We start from the raw sequence: 21,310 nt of genomic DNA on the forward strand, positions 1-21,310 counted from the left end.
CAGCGGGATATTTTTAATATATAGCGCTCACCATTTCGCAGGCCGACTACTAGGGTTGTCAAAGTTGGCACACGTATATAAACCGCGCATTACCAGGCCTAAAGGACAGGGGGCGCCATAACTCACAATAAAGCTAAAACCATCACTCATTTGCATAAAATCAACTGAAGTTCAGCTCGTTCCCCGCCCCTTCCGCCCGCGTAGGATGGTAGGGGCACGTACTGCCTTTTTCGCCTCTGATTGGTTAGAAGGGCTCTCCTCCGATTGGTTATGGCACAGGGCAGGCTGTCGACTAGTCTACCACCAACAGAAGTAAACGAACTCAATCCAACAGTGATAAGTGCGTCCTATTAAAGAGGACATAAGCCGACTTATGCATTGAATAAAACTGCACTATTTTGCCCAGCTGTATGCAGTGCAGGTCACACCATTACACAGAGGGAACAAGGTATAGAAAGCAGCGAGAAATGTAACGCGACTATTGTACACTGCAGTGGAGTAACATTGACAACAACCTCTAACAGTTAGGCTCCACGTTTTCCGAACCAGCAAATAGTCTTATGACAGCAGTACAATTAACAGAACCGTCAACACATAGTCCATTAAGGCTCCCTGAGGGGACGAGAGATGTGTTGGTCCTAACTTGCATCCTGCCTGCTTAACATAAACTATTTAACGAAACTATTATGGCCAAATTATTACCAAAGTAAAGGCATGACGGTCATTTTTAGTAGGCTACCACAGATGAATGAAGCCGCAGTCAGTCAATGGTAGAAAACACACCAGTTTTCTTCTGTTGGTGGTGGACTAGCCAGCCTGCCCTGTGCCATAACCAATCGGAGGAGCCCTTCCAACCAATCAGAGGCCAAAAAGGCGGGACTTGCCCCGCTACCATCCTACGAAAACTAGATTGGCCACCCGCCCGCCCCATGGAAGCCCGCACGCGAGCCTTCCCAGAATCCCTTGCCCGACGCCTCCAGCGCGCCCCCGATACAAAATGAATGACAGGCGAGGGCCGCGCTGAAGGTCACGCGCTTGGCGGGGCCGAGCATGTCGGATTGCTCGCGGAATATGGCGCACTCGAGTTTTTTATTTTGAGGTATTGTAGGTCAACAAGTGATTAATATTCAAAAAGAGAAATTATACATATTAGATAAATACACATGTAAAACTTTGAAGAGTCACCAATCCTATTGAACACTACTGCATTGTACTTAGTGAAGAAAACATTTTCTATATGCAGATCTACCAGATCCGTTTTGCAGTGAAAGGCTGCCTCTGAAACAAAGCTGATCTAACCGTATCTTAAAAAGATACGGAGCTGGACGGTTAATTATCTGGATTTAATTAGGCGGGCCTCAGTCCACAAAGACATCGTCCTACAGTCCGAGAGCTTCGGTTCTGATTGGCTGAAGACTCCGTGGACCTCTACTCGTTAGTACATTTCATTGACACAAGCTGGGCTTTTTATTTAATTTTTACATTTTTATTGGCATTTAGAAGACTGTTTCAGAAGACCATAGGTGTATCAACAGATTCAATAATAATGCAGAACTCTTACAAGAGAAGGAGCCAGACTCTATTATAGACCGTCAGCTGGAACAGGAACACCGCTGCTCAACACTCCTATCACCATAGAAAATAAAAATAGAGAATGGAAAAAAGGAATAGAACTCCGACATTTTAAGTAAAGTAAATAACCAGGATTCCATCATTCATTCATTTCAAACAAAAAAATAAGAAGTTTGACTTAATGTTTTCTGAATGTCACTGAGGCGGGTATAAAACAGGTCACACGCGGGTTAACAGGTCTACACAATGTCACTGGAAGGAAGGGAAGGACTACAAGAGCAATTAAATTGTTCAACTATTGTTACCCAAGAAACCAAAAGAATAAAGGATACTGGGAGTGGGAGGATACTGGGAGTGGGAGAGGTGGGAAAAGAAGATGTTCAGCCTCCGCGTCCCCAACAAAAAGCTTTCATTTATTTTCTTTCTTCAAAGTGGAGAATATTATATACATACCAATATATAGATATTGCTGCAAACAGAGGCATTTGTATATCTATATATCCATTACATACATAGTAATTATGGAAGGAGAAAGTTTGTTTGGTGGTGGTGGTGGGGAGAATAAAGCACTCTGGGCAAGGGCTGGTCCTAGTCGCCAATGATTATGGTGCTACTGTGGAGTCCCTCCGCCGCCGTCTGCCTCCGGACAGGAAAGCGCTTAGAAACCTACAGAGAGGAGAGATGGAAGAGTAGAATTAAAAAAAGGTTTATGACCGAACATAATCCCAAGGGACACCTTTGGTAATTGATGCAAACAGAAAAGGGAGGCAGAAAGCAACACATCCAGTTTCAGGAAGCACTGGAGTAGATCAGCCTTCTCTAACACCCAAGAGAAGCTTTGTAATGTTTAGGTTGGTTTTCACATTGCAGACACACGTGCTATCATTCCTCAGGATTGTTTTGGTCCAGATGGGACGGTTACGTCACGGCTTGCCATAGGAATAACATGTTCTATCTGAAAAGAGAATACCTTTCCAGTCTAGTTTCTATTTTGGGTCTTTATATCCCACCAATATCAATATAGAAAGCAAAGTTGGAGCACGAGAACCTGTCTACAATTTGTGTATTTTCACTTCCTGCTTATCATAAAACTTCAAAGGGGAGCTCCATTAGGATACACCCACACCGGAATATGTTTGCACTGAAAAAAATATTCTATAAAAAATTTTATCAAAGGATGATTTGTGTAAAACTTAATGATAATTTTTTTTCTTCAGTTAAGATACAAATGATATCTTTGGAAGACATGACTAGGGGAAAAATTATACTCTGCAGTTGTCCCAACTGTAGGTGACGCTTTTCCACCGTAAATGCGAACCATACTGTGGAACAGTGCCTGAGAGGGGCCTTACTGTTACACTGGTAACAGTGTTGAGTAACCATACTGTGGAACAGTGCCTGAGAGTGGCCTTACTGTTAACTGGTAACAGTGTTAAGTAACCATACTGTGGAACAGTGCCTGAGAGGGGCCTTACTGTTACACTGGTAACAGTGTTGAGTAACACCTGATCTGTTCCAATAATATACCAACTGGAAACGGGACAGAGAAGGTTGATATAACATTATTGGGAGATTCATTAGGTGTATAATCAGCACCTATAATCAATGGGTTAGTCAATATAATCATTTATAGTATAAAAATATAAAAGCACTATCCTCAAGTAAAGGATTTATGAGAATAGCAATAGAAAGTTGGTCGTCCCATTCTCCTTATAGGACTTATAGCAAAGTTGGTCGTCCCATTCTCCAAGGACGTCTTTGCTTGAGCAGGACAGAGCTGCTGAGGAACTCGAGTTGGTTGTTTTTGTGCTATGGATGTAAAAGGGTTTCCTCATTTCTACTGCACTTGGGACACACACACACACACACACACACACACACACACACACACACACACACACACACACACACACACACACACACACACACACACACACACACACACACACACTCTACTAACCTTTCATGTTAGGCTTGGGTTTATCAGATTGCTTGCCTGTGGGGGTCTGCGCCTGCTGGCCCTGGCCCCCGGAGGACGCTGCCTGCTGGGCCGCTTTCTGCTTCAGCATGGTCCAGTCGAACGTGTAGTCGTACTGGTGGTTCAGAGTCCTGGAGGAGACACATCCAGTTCACCACCTTCTATGCTTTGCACTTCAGATATTGAGTTGTATTTTAAAATGATAAAGTGGTACACAAAGCGATCTAAGGACCAAAACACTCCTGAATTGCAGTTACAATACGTCTGATACGTCTTACAATCGTCTCCACTGCAATACGTTCATGCTAATGGCTACCTGCCGTAGCGTCTCAATACGTTCATGCTAACGGCTACCTGCCGTAGCGTCTCAATACGTTCATGCTAACGGCTACCTGCCGTAGTGTCTCAATACGTTCATGCTAACGGCTACCTCCCGTAGCGTCTCAATACGTTCATGCTAATGACTACCTACCGTAGCGTCTCAATACGTTCATGCTAATGACTACCTACCGTAGCGTCTCAATACGTTCATGCTAATGACTACCTGCTGTAGCGTCTCAATACGTTCATGCTAATGACTACCTGCCGTAGCGTCTCAATACGTTCATGCTAATGGCTACCTGCCGTAGCCGTTATGTTGTCATTTCTTTGTGTTTCAATATATTCTTTCATAGTTTTCTTGTGGTTACCAAGTGCATTTCAAACATATTTAAATATTCAATCCTTGATCGTGCTGATTATGTTTGAATGGGTTGACTTTATGGACATACACACAGAGAGAGAACTCTTTAGTCTCTTTGTTCATGTAAAATACCTGAACAAGATGCGGAACAGTTGGCGAAGGTACATGTAGTCCGGGGCCTCTTCAAAGCGCAGACCGCGGCAGTAGTTCAGATACATGGCGAACTCTGCTGGGAAACCCTGAACACAATAAACAGCATTAAGCTCAACACCCAGAGGGAAAACCAAAAGGCCAGTCTATATCCAGAAGTGTTCAATTGGAGTTCTAGTCACCTTGCAGAGAATTTCTACAGGGGTAGACATTTTCTTTTCAGAGATCTTCTCGTACTTCTGCTTCTTGGTTGCAGCCTGAGGAACATGTAGGCGACATCAACAGTACAGTTCATCACAACAAACCGTGTTCAAGGGTGGACACTCCAATGCAGTCTTATGTATTATCATCGTCAGCTGAATGATGTCTGATTACCAAGCTCATCAACAGCACTACTGTACTGTATGCATAAAACAAGCCTAATATCACATAGTCTTCTACCTTTAATCCCTGCCAGGGCAGACTGGTTCTGTTGAAGTACATCAGCACGTAGCCTAGCGACTCCATGTCGTCACGGCGACTGGGAAAAACAACCACACAGAACGTCCACAAAGTAGTTGAGTATCAGGTTTCTACGAAAACATGATAAAAATAAAATATATATAATATCCAGTATCCAAACGTTAAGTGTGACATTTTAACCTAAGAAGAACATGCTATGCTGAGAGTGGACGCCTGCCACAGACCTCTGTTCGATCCCCAGGTGTGCGTTGATGGATGCGTAGCGGGCCGTGCCCGTTAGGTTCTTGTCTTCTCTGTAGGGGATGTGTTGCCTCGTTCGGTTGTCTCTGTACTTTTTAGCCAGCCCAAAGTCAATGAGGAATAGCTGAAGAGAAGGAAAACACATGTCCAAAAAGGTTGGACATATAAATGATTGTCAGAAATTCTACAATGAGTTTCATATAGATTTATTGTCAACCCATCTCCACCCTAACTGAAGGTTAGGGTGGGATGGGTTAAGAAAGGTAAATGAGCTGCTGAACTTTGAGCCATAGCATAATATGTGACTAGCTGTTAGTGATGGTGTTGGTACAGAATAGTTTGAACTAATAAGTGAATCCAGCAACCAAGTGAAAGTAGTAAGCTTTGATGATTAATAATTCCTTTGGAACATTTATATCACGTTTCTGCTACTAGCTTTAATAGGGAAGCGTAGTTTGAGGACTCCAGCTAACTCTAGTTTAAAGAGACTGTGCAGGCTATAGATAGTATATGCAGTTCCATGCATTCCTACTAGAACCCTTTCATACCTGATTTTACACAAGTTCCAAATTTAAGGTGGCACATTTAAACCAGCAATGTGTGGGATCCAAACTATTTCAATAAACAGGACATGAAAAAGGCTACACTGACTAAACAACTATTTCCTGTTGTGCGATACAGATCAATGTCCAAGACGTTTATTAGAACACTGACCACTCGGCTGAATATGTTGAGCATCAGAGAGGTCATAGAGCGATGGCCGTGGAGCCAGCCTCAATGGGGATTACGTTTAATCAATGAATAGAACGCTGGATGAGACTAGTTATGTTATTTCCTTAAACTTGTTGAAGTAATTTTGGATACTTAAAATTGTGAGAATTGTTTTTTATTTAGGAGCACTATCTATCCTATATACTGTGACTGGGAAAATGTTTTCAAATTTGTCCACTGTATATGTATCCCAGAATAGCAGCTCTTCCAAAGGTTTGGTCCCATTCTGCCAATAGGGGTGCTTTGTGGTCAAACAACTAGCCAGGCCGCCGGGGAGACGTCGATCGGACCCATAAGGTCCATCTCCATAGATTTCTCTTTACAGTGAAAGTTTTGGGGAAACAAAGGATTTTCTAAATAACCACTGGGGCAAGTGACACATTCTTGTACACGTGTTATATAGACGTCTTATTTGTCTTAGACTTTTACTCTTGTCCCCGAGAGACATGCCTCCCAAATGTCTAAAAGCAAGGCGGGCACTGTGTGGTAGGGCTGTGAAGACATTGTGATTGCCACTAGCCCTCGTTATAAAATAATAAACTTAATTTACACAATCATTTCCTTATGCATCTTCATTAAAGCACTGCTGCCAATTCTTGTTATTCTGTATCGTATTTTCGTGTGGTTGCATAGTAGGGTGGTTGGGATTTCAGGAGTAGGATATAGACCGAAGAGTTGAAAAAAAAGTATACTAATCGATTGCTAAAATTACTATTAAAATGTGAATATCATTTTTTGATACCATCGTGCTATTTAACATTCACTTGTTGGGTAGACTGCGATTGAGATGAATGATCAATGCATTTATAAAAGACAGCGATGATTATAATTATATGATTGTAGTTTACCACTATGGATGCTGCAAGAAGATGTGTTGAGAAACTTAAAAAGGCTGTTACCTCCGCCATGTCCGACAACTTGTACAGTCTCCATGGTGAAATTGACAAAGATACCCGAATGGGATTGGTTAAACAGATTATTTTGTGGCTATAGCCGTAAAAAACTAAGTAGACATTGTTGGGAGTTTGGTTTCATTTTATAGACCAAATGATGTATACTTGAAAATTAAAAGAAGCCGTTTGAGTCGTCAAATGACATACATAATTATGTAAACCGGGCTTTATCTGACATAATAAACCTTTTGGCCTCAAGACAAAGCCAACTGGATAGTTTTCTATAACTTAAGTTTTGAAAACCTTGAAAACAAATCCTGAAAAATGGACAGTTACCCCAAAGACTGAATCATGCCGACCTTAAATATTACATTTTTTGATTCTGTAAAAATTGGCAGTCATTTGGAAATTAGCCACAGGGGGCGCTATGCTTCACAATCAAAGTTAAACGATCAGCCCCCTTTTCAATCAAGTCTGCTTAAAAGTGGTTTGAAACAGGAAGAGATCGATATAGCTATAGATATATCTATATCTATATATCTCTATCTCTATATCTATATATAGTTACAGCTGTGTGGCTGCACTGGTGTGCGAGCGCTCATTGGAAACGCGACCCACAAAGCTCCAATGAAGACATACTGCTTTCATTGTATGGGGAACAATGATCAGAAAGAAAAATATAAATCATTCAGGAGAATATAGGAGGAGAGCGAATAGTTGGTTTGTGATGAAAGATGTGGAGGCACTGGCGGTTGAATAAAATGTATAAAATGTGATTGGACTAAAAGCTTTGATGGGGTTTGACTGAAGCTTTCTTGCAGGCTTCAGTCAAACCCTCTAAACAGGCTTCAGTCTTTCCTCTAAACACCTTACATTCAGTTGATCAATGATGAAATCCCTTACCTCACAAATCAACTTTTCGCACTCCTCCTACTCTATCAAATACCTATTAATAACAGGCTTCTAATTGGGTAATATACTCCAATTAAGTTCTCTTTTCTGGTAAAATTCATCCAGAATAGTTTGAATTTTATTGAAACTTTGCACAATGTTCAACACTTTTCTGATTAAAGCAGTGGATCTTCATTGACAAGAGGGTCTTGTTTCCAAATAGAACACTCAGACCAGCATTGCAGTACAGCTGTGCTAGGGCTTGGCATCGCCACTGATTTTCCGAAGTGATTCTATTCCGATTCACATGGTTCGGAATTAATTGATAGATTAGTTGCCGATTCTATTCAATATCGATTCGGTTTGGGATATTTCAGTTGCAATACCCCTTTTGCTATGATATTGAATATAGTCTCATAGAAAAATAGATAAAGGTTGTGCTAACAGAAAATTCTCCATGGCCACATCTGGGAATTTAACCTTTCACTAAGGATTCAGAGCCCCTCTTCCCCCCGACAGTCAAGGGGTGCTGAATGTCAGCGACAGTCCTTTAACCAAGATACCCCATGTACTAACACATTGTAGAAAGTAAGATTTAGTGGGCGTGTATGTGACGTGTTCTATAATACATTCATGTTTGAGACATTGGTTGAGGTCGTTCCCTTTGTGATAACTTAAAGTATTTGATCCCTCTTTTGGAGAATGTTGGTATTCAATTCAACTTCTGTGATATAACTGCACGTCATGTTATAGAAAGCTATCTATGTTCGTCTACTGCAATGCAAGTAACATTGGCTCATGGCGTCGACTGCCATGGAGATGAATGATTACATATAACAGCGATAGTTTAATGAATTTAACACTATGGATGCAATGGAGACTATGGAAAGGATACCTTGTGGTATTTCATTAAACTGATAAATGCTCAGGCTCGAGCAGTCAAAACATTAAGGTGTGATCAAAATTAATTACCATTTTTTACAAAACTGAAATTGCCTCATATGCCGTCAGTCCCACTCAGCTCCATAATTACTTTAATCACTTGTTATCAAGACCTGCTCGATATGCCAGGTGACATTATGTGGGCACCCCTAGTAGCAGGGATGCACCAATTCCACTTTTGCTCAGACCATGTACTTGCATTTGGGTCCTGGCTGATACAATAAGTACTATAAGAAGTACTTATTAGTATCATTGGGTCCTGGCCGATACAATAAGTACTATAAGTACTACTTATAGTACTTACTAGTATCATTAGGGTTTAAAGAGCCAGTGAACCCCCTCTTTCAGCGGGAACTCTAAATGTATTATGAGTTTTAGGAAAGGGGGCTTGTCATCGCCCACAGCAATTGATACTATTTTGTAGTGCAGTTGTGCATCAGCGTTATAATGAGCGACGTTGTATATGTAATTGGCCACAGGGTAGTGTGATACAAATAGTGTACAGGAAGTATAACTCGGACACAGGCATCAACAACAGTGGTCAGAGAATACACACACTATACTAACAAAAGGTTTGGCTGGGGTGGGCTCACGAGGTACAGCAGGTTGACTTGTAACCGGAAGGTTGCTAGTTTGATCCCCGGCTCCTCCTAGTGTCGATGTGTCCCTGAGCGAGACACTTAACCCTAACTGCTCCTGACTCACCGGCTGTCGCCCTGCGTGGTCGACTCCGCCGTCGGTGAGTATTAACCGTTGTAAGTCGCTTTGGATAAAACCGTCTGCTAAATGTAAATGTTTGCTTAGTGTTTGTTCTCCAGGCTGCCTGGAGGCGGAGCTTGCCTTACAGTGTGTTCTCTGCCTGGAGGCGGAGCTAGACTTACAGTGTGTTCTCTGCCTGGAGGCGGAGCTAGCCTTACAGTGTGTTCTCTGCCTGGAGGCGGAGCTAGCCTTACAGTGTGTTCTCTGCCTGGAGGCGGAGCTAGCCTTACAGTGTGTTCTCTGCCTGGAGGCGGAGCTAGCCTTACAGTGTGTTCTCTGCCTGGAGGCGGAGCTAGCCTTACAGTGTGTTCTCCAGGCTGCCTGGAGGCGGAGCTAGCCTTACAGTGTGTTCTCCAGGCTGCCTGGAGGCGAAGCTAGCCTTACAGTGTGTTCTCCAGGCTGCTTGGAGTTTATCAGACAGAGGGTGAAGCTCGCCCCCTCTGCCCCTCATTGGCTAGTACTCGATAAGTTTGACGTAGGATTGTTCTAGTCGCCACACATGACACTTTCTCATGTAATAAAATGCCTCACGACGTCTTTGACATTGGGGGGAGGGCTTAACTCTAGCGGGTGTTTCAGGATAAAGAGGTTAACTGCAGATCAGTGGCTCTATTCAAGAAGTGTGAATCCTTCAGCACGTGCACACATTGTGTAAAGACAGACATTGAAAAAATGATTCACATTTGTTGTTTACCCGCCTGGAATACCTTGGATTATAGCGCGCAACCAACCCAGTCATATTGGCGAGTGGTGAAGGTATTTTTATAGGATTCTAATGTCTACTAGATATTTGACGAATGGTGTCATAATAAGCATGAGGCTACCCTATTGTAGAGGAACTGGCTGATTGCTACCTACGCTAAACATGCAGAGTAAGCAGCTACACACCAAGAAGAAGAACAGGCAGTGTGAATGAGTCAAAGACTTTAACCGATTGCTTGGATTTGAAAAAGTAAAAGCACTTATCACACCAACACTGATAAACATAAACTTAGAAATATTTATGGATAGAAGAGCATTTTTACATACATTTAAAAATAAACTAATGCAAGATGTGGATTAGGCCTATATGTATATTCTATTCACTATTTTTAGTTGTTGGTTAGCTATAGATTCAGAATTGTAAGATATTTGGTATTGTGGCAGGTCTTAAAGGTGTTTTACTGCAATAAGTCAGCCAATTGCACTATACATAAACACATCCCTCCTGTCATGTAAGTCACTGCTGACCCATTGGTAGTACATGTTTCCACAGCTGAATAAATGCACCTTGGCATAGAAGCCCTTCTGGTTTTAACTATGGATGTTGACCAGGGACAACGTTAACAAACCATCAGAGTTGTGGAGGGAGCCAACTCATCATTAAATCGTGATTTTCTTTTTTCCATTGATCTTACTGAGGGGCCGAGTTTGAATAAGCAGTATATTAACGGAGAATAAAAAACAAAAAACATTAGGCATTAGCCATTATAAAAAGCCCTGTTTCCCTTTATGGCACAGACAACAAATAACTCCCACTTCCCTGCTGTCTGGCAGTGGAGGTGGGGTATGGGTCAGGGTACGTTATATAATCACTACAGTTAAAGTCAAATACATTACCTTACGAATGACAACGATATTTAAGTCAAAATTACCCCATACAAATATGTGACTTCATGTAATTCTTGATTTAGTTACCTGCAAAGCAACCAAAATTAGATCTGTTATTTGTCTAAATAACCATTTGCTAAAACAACAATATCTTGTATAACAGCTGAGACCAAAGTTATATTAAGAGTAGTTATTGTATTGCGCTAGCTATATTTAACTGATGTTATTAAGGGATAGAGTTTGAAACAGGCTTATCTCTAGATTCCAGTTAGGTTAGGGATAGAAATGGAAAGATATCCTTTCTGCTCATTACCATTCAGAATATTCTGGTAATGTGTAAGCACGGCTGAGGTCATGGTGCGAGTAGCCCTCATATTTCGCTGCTATACAGTACTGTATAGGAGTGAACTGGTGTAGTGAGAGCTAGTGTTATGGTAAAAGGTCACACCTGGTTTAATCCTGAGAAAGATGGATCCTGAGCAGAGCTAACAGCCAAGCTTCGTTTCCTCTTCCCCACTGAAGAGTCTAAACACTAGGGCAGACAGTAGAGGGTCAACAACACACAGGCTCTAACCACCTTCAACAACATTTAGTATGGGTAAAACTAGCACTTCGGTTTTGGCCGCATGCTTAATGGGCAAATTATTAGTCAAAATTTAGACAAAATGTAGTTTTGATTTAAGTCATTGAGGGACAGGTATGATGTTCCCATTGTGTGGAGCGTCTTTGGGCAGAAAACCTTATGTTCAAAGACGAGGACTATCCTTGTTTCAAAATGTATGTCAAGTTTGCCCAATATACCTGAAGTGCAGGGTCAACTCATACTAATTCTAAATCTAATAAGCAGACAACAATCCCCGGAGAAGGCCAGCGCAGACAGGCAACACCACGGCTCCAAAAAGAGCAAAGGAGGGTTAGGAATAGATGGGGCAGAGCAGGGAGAGGGAGGGCTGTGGGTCCAGGCCTCACTAATGGCAGAGAACATATGGATATATGCCATACATTGGTTTGCATTTCTCATTAAAATAAAACTAGTTCTTCATGCCGTCTTCCAAGAACAAAATTAAACCAAATTGTGCAATATTAGCAGTAAAATAAAATGGTAGTTACAGTGCTATATGCAATAATAAATAATCACATTTCATGGCTATATGGTAGAAAATATATAATTATGTTTGAAGAAGAATTTCAGGGAAAAGCAGGAAGTTAACTTGGCTGCAGCAGCATAAGTCTAAACCAGTGAGGTAAGGAAAGAACAGCACTAAGATAAGAAAAGCACTTTGACATTTTAGTATCCCTAAAAGTCTATTCAAAGTTTAAATTGAAGGTGTTGGTACCTGTTCTGAACAGCTAGTGTGATGTCCAACCAAGACAAAGCATAGTGTTGGCACTCCTTGCCCCAGTGAGGTTGAATGACTCATCAAGCGCTTTTCCAAGCAAAATTGTTTCAACCCTGGTTTAAAAGATAGATGTTAGCCTACAAGGTGCCATGCAATAATGATTGAACCATAAACACCAACTCATCATGCGTTTGTGTGCCCTTGCACGTGCCGTTTTTTTCCACCGTTAAAGGATTGGCCGGTTTGTTCTAAACTAAATAACCCGGGTGAATTGGGGACTTTGTCTATGTTCCCGTGTAAAACCACCATGATTTTTGTGAAGCTCACCTCCCGTAGTCTAGATGCATTCCTGAAATATGGCGATCAATTGATATTCATTTGAAAAAATAGCTGCATCCTTCACCAATAGTGCCAACAAACAACCCCCCACTGATCTGCTCCCTTACAACCAGTGGCTCATGCAATACAGGATCCAGTCTGATCCAATATGAACGGTCTATCTTAAAGGTTGTTAGCATGGGGGGGGGGGTATATACTAAATTAACTGTCTATCTTAAAGGCTGTTAGCCTGGGGGGGGGTATATACTAAATTAACTGTCTATCTTAAAGGCTGTTAGCATGGGGGCGGTATATACAAAATGTTAATGCCACCTTACGATCAGTAAAAACACCTATAATTAGCCTCACGGCTCATTGAATATACAGAATCCCCACAGCACGCTTCAGCAAACATTGAACCTTAACTTGTGGATTAACTCGTTTATGGGCCCTATTGGAGACAGCCGTCTAGACGTGTGACTGTATATGCGCTGACTGGTGTGGGAAATACCAAGATACAGTCATGAAACTTCCTAACACTCGTATGGGATATAATTGATGTCAAATTATAGTTGAGGCGCGTTGAACGAAAATCATGTCTGATTTACAACTGGACATAGGACAATGTCAACCTGGGGTCTTAACACCCGGTCCAAACCAATTCACATCTGAATAAGGATGTGAATTGGGAGGTGGTGCTGATCATATGGCTCAACCACGACTACAGCCGTGACCCACCCTGCTGCCTTTACTCAAAGTCTGAGAGAACTTTTTTTTTTTTTTTTTGAACTTTAACTTTAAGGATGCATATCAAAAAACACTTTTCAATGTGTCGACACAAAATTCCCGATACGATAACGCATTAAATAAATCAATTTGGCACAGAATGACAAGTGCACAACATCAAGCTTATCTTGGAAATTATTCCTTAGAAATATTCTTATAACAACTCTATATGCATTATTTAATACATAGATCTATTTGACACTTAATTATTGGCAAAACTATATGCCAGCTCTGTAGTCATGGCATAAAATTGACTTATTGCTCCAAAAGGTGAGGGTGTGTGATGTATGAAGAGAAATTTATCATTTTGTAAATAAGGTCATGTGCTAATGGTTGCCAAATATATCAAAAGACGATGTCTGAATAGTTTTACCATATTTACCAAAATGGTAGGTTTCTTTTGTTCAACCTCTAATGGGATTCAATTACCAAGAACACACACACACACACACACACACACACACACACACACACACACACACACACACACACACACACACACACACACACACACACACACACACACACACACACACACACACACACACACACACACACACACACACACACACACACACTTTGTAAATTGGACCAGTGCCCAAGTGGGCAGAGGTATCCAACGGTACGCCCCGACCTACGACCTACAGCTCTTCAGCACGGCTCCTTCTTTGGAGCTTCCTCAAAGGAACATCCATCATCCTTATTAATATCCACATTTCCCATTCAAAATTGACATGGGGGATTCCAATACTGTTAATCAGAAACTATTTAGTCAGTAAAGTACCAAAAACCCAAAGAGAAGACCAGCACTGGTGTTTCATAAAACCACCGAATCATTCTGGAGGGACATGAGAACACTGAATATACATTTGTTTTATAAGGCTTACATAGCAAATAGGTAATCACTCTCCTTCCATTCCAGCGTAACAGAACATGGCAGTGCAATACAGTAGGTAACAGACATGAGATCTGCTGATTAACCAGAGAAAAGCTCAGGCAGAACTCTGAACACCACCAACTATGTGCTTGCCCAGCACAAACTTTACGAGGGACCATGGCATAGATCTTGATTTTTCAAACTACTCACAAAATGGCTAAGTCACTCATTTGCTCTGTGTCCAAATATGGACATGAATCTAATACAAAATCAGCTGAAAGTACACTTCAAAAATTGAGCTTGGGATTCATCAAGGATTACTACACCAATATATTTAATATCAGTGTGATCAAGTAAAAAGGGTTACAGCTAATGTTCATTAAGGACTTGCTTTAGCGTAGCCAAATGTTGCCTGTCTGCAAGGGCTCACAAGTACAGGGTATTCAATAAGTTCAGGCAACGCGAGTATCTTTGACCAAATCACACAAATCAAAGCAATAAGGAAAAAGAAAGTGGATGCTCTACTGTGTGAACGGAGAAAATAAATTATTTTACAACATTTTGGAAAAAGGCCAGTTGGGATTTAATTTAGAGTTCATTATATAACGTAAACATACATCTTTACTTCTAGCTCTTTAATTCTATTAATATCTTAATAGGCCCCTAATAATTAGTCTTACAGTTAGACCTTTTACCCTAGGCTTTAAATGATTTTAATCTTCTATCTAGGACAACAATCCATTATCAACTAGGTAAAGGGCAGAAGGATTTTAAAGAGCGATATAGTTTAGGTCGACTGAGCTTGACATTAATGATGAAAAAATGAAAGAGTTAAGATTTAGTTTCCCATTTGTGTGCCTCTTTCCAATGTTAAATTCTCTTTGCCACTCATGTCGTCATTTGGGCATTTAACTGATTGACTTAAGAGGATGGGCATGTTTCAGTTGATGGGAGTACATCAAAAAGTGTGTATCTTAACAGTACTGAAATGCACAATAAATCTATCAAAAGTATGCATTATTAATGGCTGTAGTCTCTATTCTATACAACTGAAACCAAAGTGAAAAGTGAAGTTAACCTGCAGATTTGTAAATGGAATTGTCTGGGAGCTAGGGGCCAAATGTATCAAGCAACAATGTATTCACTGGAAAGATTTTGCCGCCCTACCTTGTTACAGTGTCGTCCGATGCCCATGAGGAAGTTATCTGGCTTAATGTCTCTGTGGATGAAGTTCTTTGTGTGCACGTACTCGATTCTGCTGATCATCTGGTCATAAAAAAAGGTAGAATCAGAAACACATTCAGAGTAAGTGGAGCACTGAGATTGTGGGCCCAAAGCTCACCTTTTCTACCGGTGGTATTGATGCCACTACCTTTTCAATTGGGGGGCACCCTAGCACATTTGGTTGCTGCCCTTTATTTGATTGTTCATAAGTGGTCAAATGTTGTCATGATATGGGGGGTTCATTTCTACTGGCAACACCTCCTACGTTCCTCCTACTCCTACCTATGTATAATACTGGCACTGATGCGACCTAGGAAGAAATTACCTTGCCTCCACATGATAAATGGACGCAGGCTTGTGCCCTGAAATTGTTATTCTACATTTTACATTTCTGGAGATTATTAAATATTTGGCATTTAACTTGATAGACTAAAATTATAAATGATTGTGCTTAGATCTTCTTAGTTTTTCCTCCTACTTGTTATGGTGCATGGGGCTTTTCTTTTCCTTTAAGGTTTATGAATAAATTATGTAAAAGAATAAGAAAACAAGTAACGCATTGTACCTGATCGGCCAACATGAGGACGGTCTTCATGGTGAAGCGCCGGGAGCAGAAGTTGAAGAGGTCTTCCAGACTGGGTCCTAGCAGGTCCATGACTAGAACATTGTAGTCCTTCTCCTGTCCATACCACCTGTAAACACAAACACAAAGGTATTTGGTCAGCCCTCTGACGGTTAACCCGGTTAGGTTTTGAGATCCCAGAGATCATGCAGGATAAAAGTACACTATTCTTAACACGTATTTTCTACAGCAAGTTATGCAGTTAGGCGATTGGACTAAAACATTGCAAATCACCAGTGGACTTTTTGCAGATGTAGTTTATAATTATGGTAACTGCTCGGACCAGCAGATGAATAAATCACTCAAAGGAAAGGTAAAATAAACATTGTGTGTCTGACTCCCGATTTGTTAACTGCTTATAAAGTTATTGTACGATTCCAAACAATCAAAATTTCACAGCAGCGTCCTAAGTGTTAAGCTACGCAACCAGTTCATTCCATGGGTCACCTGAGGAAGGGACAGCGGGCTAAATCCAACCATAATATTTGACACGGTTTATATACACTGGATCGACAGCCTAAAGACGCAGATGACAGACGACGGCATACAAAACAGGGGCCGATCTTTAGTAAAACGTCTGAACGGCGGCTTGTTTAGCTGTCCGAGTGAGGGATAAGCCTCTTGGGGCCTTTGGATAACTCAGTACATTTAATTTTCAACATCATCGTTACTTGAGTCGTAACCATTGGGATAACACCTTCCCTTCATCCAGATTAAATTACTTAATTGAAGATCTAAACTAAACGTTTACTTGGTAAATGAAAGTTAGTAAGTTAGTGTTCCCGTTTTCCAATTGTAGTTTATTAAATAAATCTCCCCCCGTGGTGAGACAAACATCACGGTCTAAACCAAACCGGAGGAAACCGTTCGCCATCTAGTAAACAAACATGATCTGGTTTTTGTATTTCTGCCGAGTGTGTTATGAATATCAGACCTTCAGGTGCACAGAATTAATCATGGAACCCCTCCACCTCTTAGCCTGGCCCTACACGTCTTGTGGCCTTTTAGAAACCAGGTGACTGCCGTATTCAGGTTCAACCAGATTTTTGGTGGGAATTGCAATCAAGGACCCAAGTTTAACAATGTTTTGCAGTCCATTATGTTTAGCCATTTTTTATCTAATGACCTTTAACAGAGGAATTGAGACGCAAATGACCAGACCTAACAAAGTAAAACTAATTATTTTAGCTCAGCAGCCCACTAAGAATGAATCAGCTGTGTATATCAGTTCACTCCCAGCCCTGCTTTTTCATTCTATGAATCACTGTTGCAGCAAAGTGGGTGAAGGGTGAGGAAGGAGCATCAGGACGAGCAGGTTACACAGGTTCTACCATATTGCAGTGGCTTCGCTTTGCTTAAGGTGGTTGTCTGTGCTTTTTTCAGTCTTTGCAATGACTGCAGAAGATGTGCATTATACAACATCAACCTAATTAACAAACTAATTTGAGTAGGAGTTTCCAAGTGTACATAATTCAAATTTAGCAAATGCTGTATTTGGCTAGTTGATAAAATGCATTGCTCTTTAATTAAAAACAGATTGTAGATCCGGAAATTAGAAGGAAGACTAGCTGACTTCTTCATTAGCCATTGTTTACAATAATAAAAACACACCAAAAAACATGCACTAAGCTGAGTGAGGCTATACACAGTTGGGATTTTGATTATTATAAGTACTAGTACCCACATGAAGGTAGATTGGTGCAATTATTTTGGGGTGTTGACTACAAGACAAGTGCACCCCTAAACCCAACCATAGGCTACAGATCTAATTTGCCAAAAGGGGTTACTAGACACTATGTCCTAGTTGTTGAACGAACACAGGAGATCAAGTTTCAGCCAGCAGCCATCGGGCTGGCTGCCAATAGTCAGGGTGTGTGTGCATTTTAGAGAACAGAAATATTCAGCAGGGTGGGAAGACCACCAGAATGTTTGACTATACTTACTGAGGCCAACACTTTAGCTTACTCCCACAAGGAGCATAAAGTAATAACAGGTTGTCTTTCATTTTTACCTGAAACCCAGGTTAATAGGCCTTGATTTTACATTTCACCTGTCTGCAGCAGTCCACCAGCACCCGTCTCTACCTCACGAAACAAATACATTGTTCTTCTGAATCTTAATTATATGCGACGACTAAAGGGTTGTCTGTGGTACATTTAATGTGTTGTCCATTTGGCAATAGGTCGTAACTTATTCCTTTGTATCAACTAGTCATTTACAAACTATTAACTACACGAACAGCAATGCGTTTAAGGGTTTTGAAAAGAACGTGTGCTCACACTCTAGCAACAAACGTCTGGACTAACAGACGTGTTTGGCCAATTATTATGACGCTAACATTTGAAGACAGTCTTCCATTTGTAGCGATCATTTGTTCTCCATTCCAGAGCAAACGGCTTTACGTGCCAAACATTTGCCAGTCGACATCGTAGTGCGTATCGGGTCGGCCGAGCCAACACCCCGCCGCGGAGAGCCAAGGTTAGGCTGCTGCTCGGCCGCCATTTTCTAACAGGGAGTGGAAGACATGTTGGAGCAACACAACAAAAGAGGAGCGGCCATTTCAGCGCAGCGCTCCTTCACCGCCACCGTCCGCTCAGAACGGGTCCGTCGGGCCTCCCACAGCCCGTCACACCGCGTCGGGCCTCCGGGGGCCGCGGTGGACATGGACGGGTTAGGGCCAGGCGGCTTTAGTCATAAAGAACAGTCTGCTTAGGCTCGACGTCGATGCGCATTCCCCCCCAGAGCCCAGCCCGGGCCCGTACCTGATGTGGGGGATGCCGATGCCTCCCTGGAGGATCTTGTACAGTTTACTCTCGTAGAGGAGCTGTGGATGTCGGGCTTTCTGCGATTCCAGTTTGACTGCGACCTCCTGAAAGAAACACAGGGTCTGAACACAGCTGACGGCTCCAGTCTGTCGGCTCATTGCCGCTATCCGCTCACTGTGATGGCCCACACAAGTTTGATTCGGGGACATTATCAAGTGTACCGGAATACATTTATATTATATTATTTATATATATATTTATATTTAGCAACCAGCGAATTAAGGCGATCAACAGAGATGGCCGCTGGGTCGAGGCCTTCCCACCTCCACCCATACTTAGCGTTAAGTCCCTTATATAATGATCGAATCCCCCTAATGGACCAGTCCCAGTCCGTCCTCCGTGCTCCCAGTGTTCCCAGTACCTCTCCGTTGGTGATGTTGATCGCCAGGTAGATGTCTCCGAACGAGCCCGAGCCGATCTTCCGGACCAGCTTGTATTTCCCCCCGACTATAAACTCGGCTTTGGAGCCGCTGCTACTCGCCATAATCCCCACCAATTATTACGGCAATTTAGATGAGAATCAATCAAATAAAAAGGACATACAAAGTCCGATTAAATGCCGATTTATCGGGCCGCTCGTGCTGATCTAACGCGACTCCCAGGAGGTCGACGACGTTCTGAACCAACACGACCCGTGAACGATGAGATTAATCAGAATAATCCAAAGTGAACAATGTGATTAATCGCAATAATCAGGTAATCCAGAACTAAAGGCGATAACCCGAGAGGTGGTCCGGTGGAGCAGCGGTCCGCTAGCCGCTCATCGCAGCCCGGAGGTTCACTCACAGCCCCGCGACCCGAGGCCACAAGTCCGACAATTGAGTCCTCGGACGGTATTAGTTCGGTGTTCGCTAGTCCTTTCACGACGTCGGTCGACGAAATCGAAGGGTTGCGGCCGTCTTTACAAAGCGCAACCCATTGGATCCGCCATCTTCTCCTCGCAGTCTTTTCTCTCCTTGTTTCCGTTCGCTCTGAGCTAGCGTTAGCTAACCACCGGGAGCGCGCACTGGCGCGCGCACACAGTCCTCTCGGGGACGCGCTCCGCTCTACGGAGCAGAAGTCGCTCGATTGCGAAACCTCACATTTAACTAATGTCGTGCCAGTATGTATAATACAGCCAAACCATGCGTATTATGATTTTATTTTTCATAAACTTACTCATGATTCCTTTCGTGATTTGTTTGAAACGGTTTCATAATCAAAATGTTTAAAAGTTGTAAATCCTGTAGATTGAGCATGTGAACCGCCTCGTGTCTGATTAGGAGAGCCAGCGGAACTGGAGGGCATTCCTCCTCTCCCCAAAACGTGTCAGAATCCGTTTTCTCGAGCAGGTCTATACAAAGCCTAGACAGAAAAGAACACTGCAATAGGCAATAAAGACAAGATACAACAGGTTATTTAATTTAGTTCCGTAACTAGATGTGCTGAAAATACGAGAGGTGAAAGAGGCGAGTACAAATATGTTAAATCCAATTCTTTGGTCCATAAAAAATAAAATAATCAGATGGTAAAAAACAATAACAAAATTGGAACTTGCTTGAATACATTATCATTCAAAAATAAAGATTAAGAAATAAATTTGCAGATGTCAAGCTCATTACTCTAATGTAAGATGTAGTTATTTCTGACCGCCATGAATGTGTTGATATTGCTCACCATTCAAATAGTCTTCAGGTCAGCCTCTCAATGAACATTGTATACATTATTTCAAACATATACATTAACAATATCTTCAACTATCAATCTTACATTTAGATACAATTCAGAAAACAAACTTTCATTATTAACAATCATGCAACATAAACATACAAGATGAATGCAAGCCTCATCCTGGTCCAGCGGGTTTCACAGCCAGGCAACAGCCTCCAGACCTTTAGGCCATATGAAGGCAGACTCAATGCATTACATTATTTACCCAATCTCAATGAAACCCTTAAACCCTCTAAATGAAATGGGCCCAGGAAAATTTCACAAACAATCGGCAGATTTGAGGCACAATTAGTTGTTCTTTCCTGTTCCTAATTCAGTTATTCAGAGAAAGTGGGAGTAGGCCTACAACGCTTTGCCAGTCTCTGCCAAACAGGTTCTCAAACCACTCCGCTCCGAACGCAGGCGTTCTTCTCGTGACGTAGATGTGCTTTTTACTTTGCTCTTCGACGTCAGAATGGAGGCTCCCGGTGACGGGCAGTGTGTGTCTGGGGAAGAGCTCAGCTCGGGACAGGATCGTTTGTAGTGAAGTCTGTTAGTGTGGAGCGCTGTCAGGTTGCGGTTGATTTTGATGTCCACGTCTGAGAGAGATTCTTCATGGAGCCTTGAGTGAAACCCCGCGGTGTGAGCACTCTGCTGCTGCTGGCCGAGAGAGCGCTAATGCACGTGTGTGTGTGTGTG

The 21,310-nt window shown here is 42.0% G+C and overlaps 1 protein-coding gene across 7 annotated transcripts; it reads right to left on the minus strand.

The window, feature by feature from the left end:
• Positions 1-1,966: 1,966 nt before the first annotated feature.
• csnk1a1 (casein kinase 1, alpha 1) lies at positions 1,967-20,129 on the minus strand (the record flags this gene model as incomplete). 7 transcript variants are annotated; one of them, XM_084469015.1, is made up of 11 exons in its annotated part: positions 19,284-20,129; positions 18,860-18,966; positions 16,041-16,167; positions 15,419-15,517; positions 11,379-11,462; positions 5,069-5,208; positions 4,822-4,902; positions 4,565-4,646; positions 4,365-4,471; positions 3,569-3,681; positions 1,967-2,238 (listed from the first exon to the last, which is right to left on the minus strand). In XM_084469015.1, exons 1-11 carry the CDS (start codon positions 19,404-19,406, stop codon positions 2,231-2,233), a joined length of 1,071 nt encoding a protein of 356 aa, XP_084325141.1. In that variant the 5' UTR covers positions 19,407-20,129. The 7 variants fall into 7 exon arrangements, with proteins under 7 accessions (XP_084325141.1, XP_084325137.1, XP_084325139.1 ...); XM_084469011.1 differs by having other exon boundaries at positions 3,533-3,681; positions 19,284-19,952; XM_084469013.1 differs by having other exon boundaries at positions 3,533-3,681; positions 4,565-4,639; positions 4,824-4,902; positions 19,284-19,948.
• Positions 20,130-21,310: the final 1,181 nt, after the last annotated feature.

This window comes from Micromesistius poutassou (genome assembly GCF_964030765.1).
Source record: "Micromesistius poutassou genome assembly, chromosome: 6".
Lineage (NCBI taxonomy): Eukaryota > Metazoa > Chordata > Actinopteri > Gadiformes > Gadidae > Micromesistius > Micromesistius poutassou.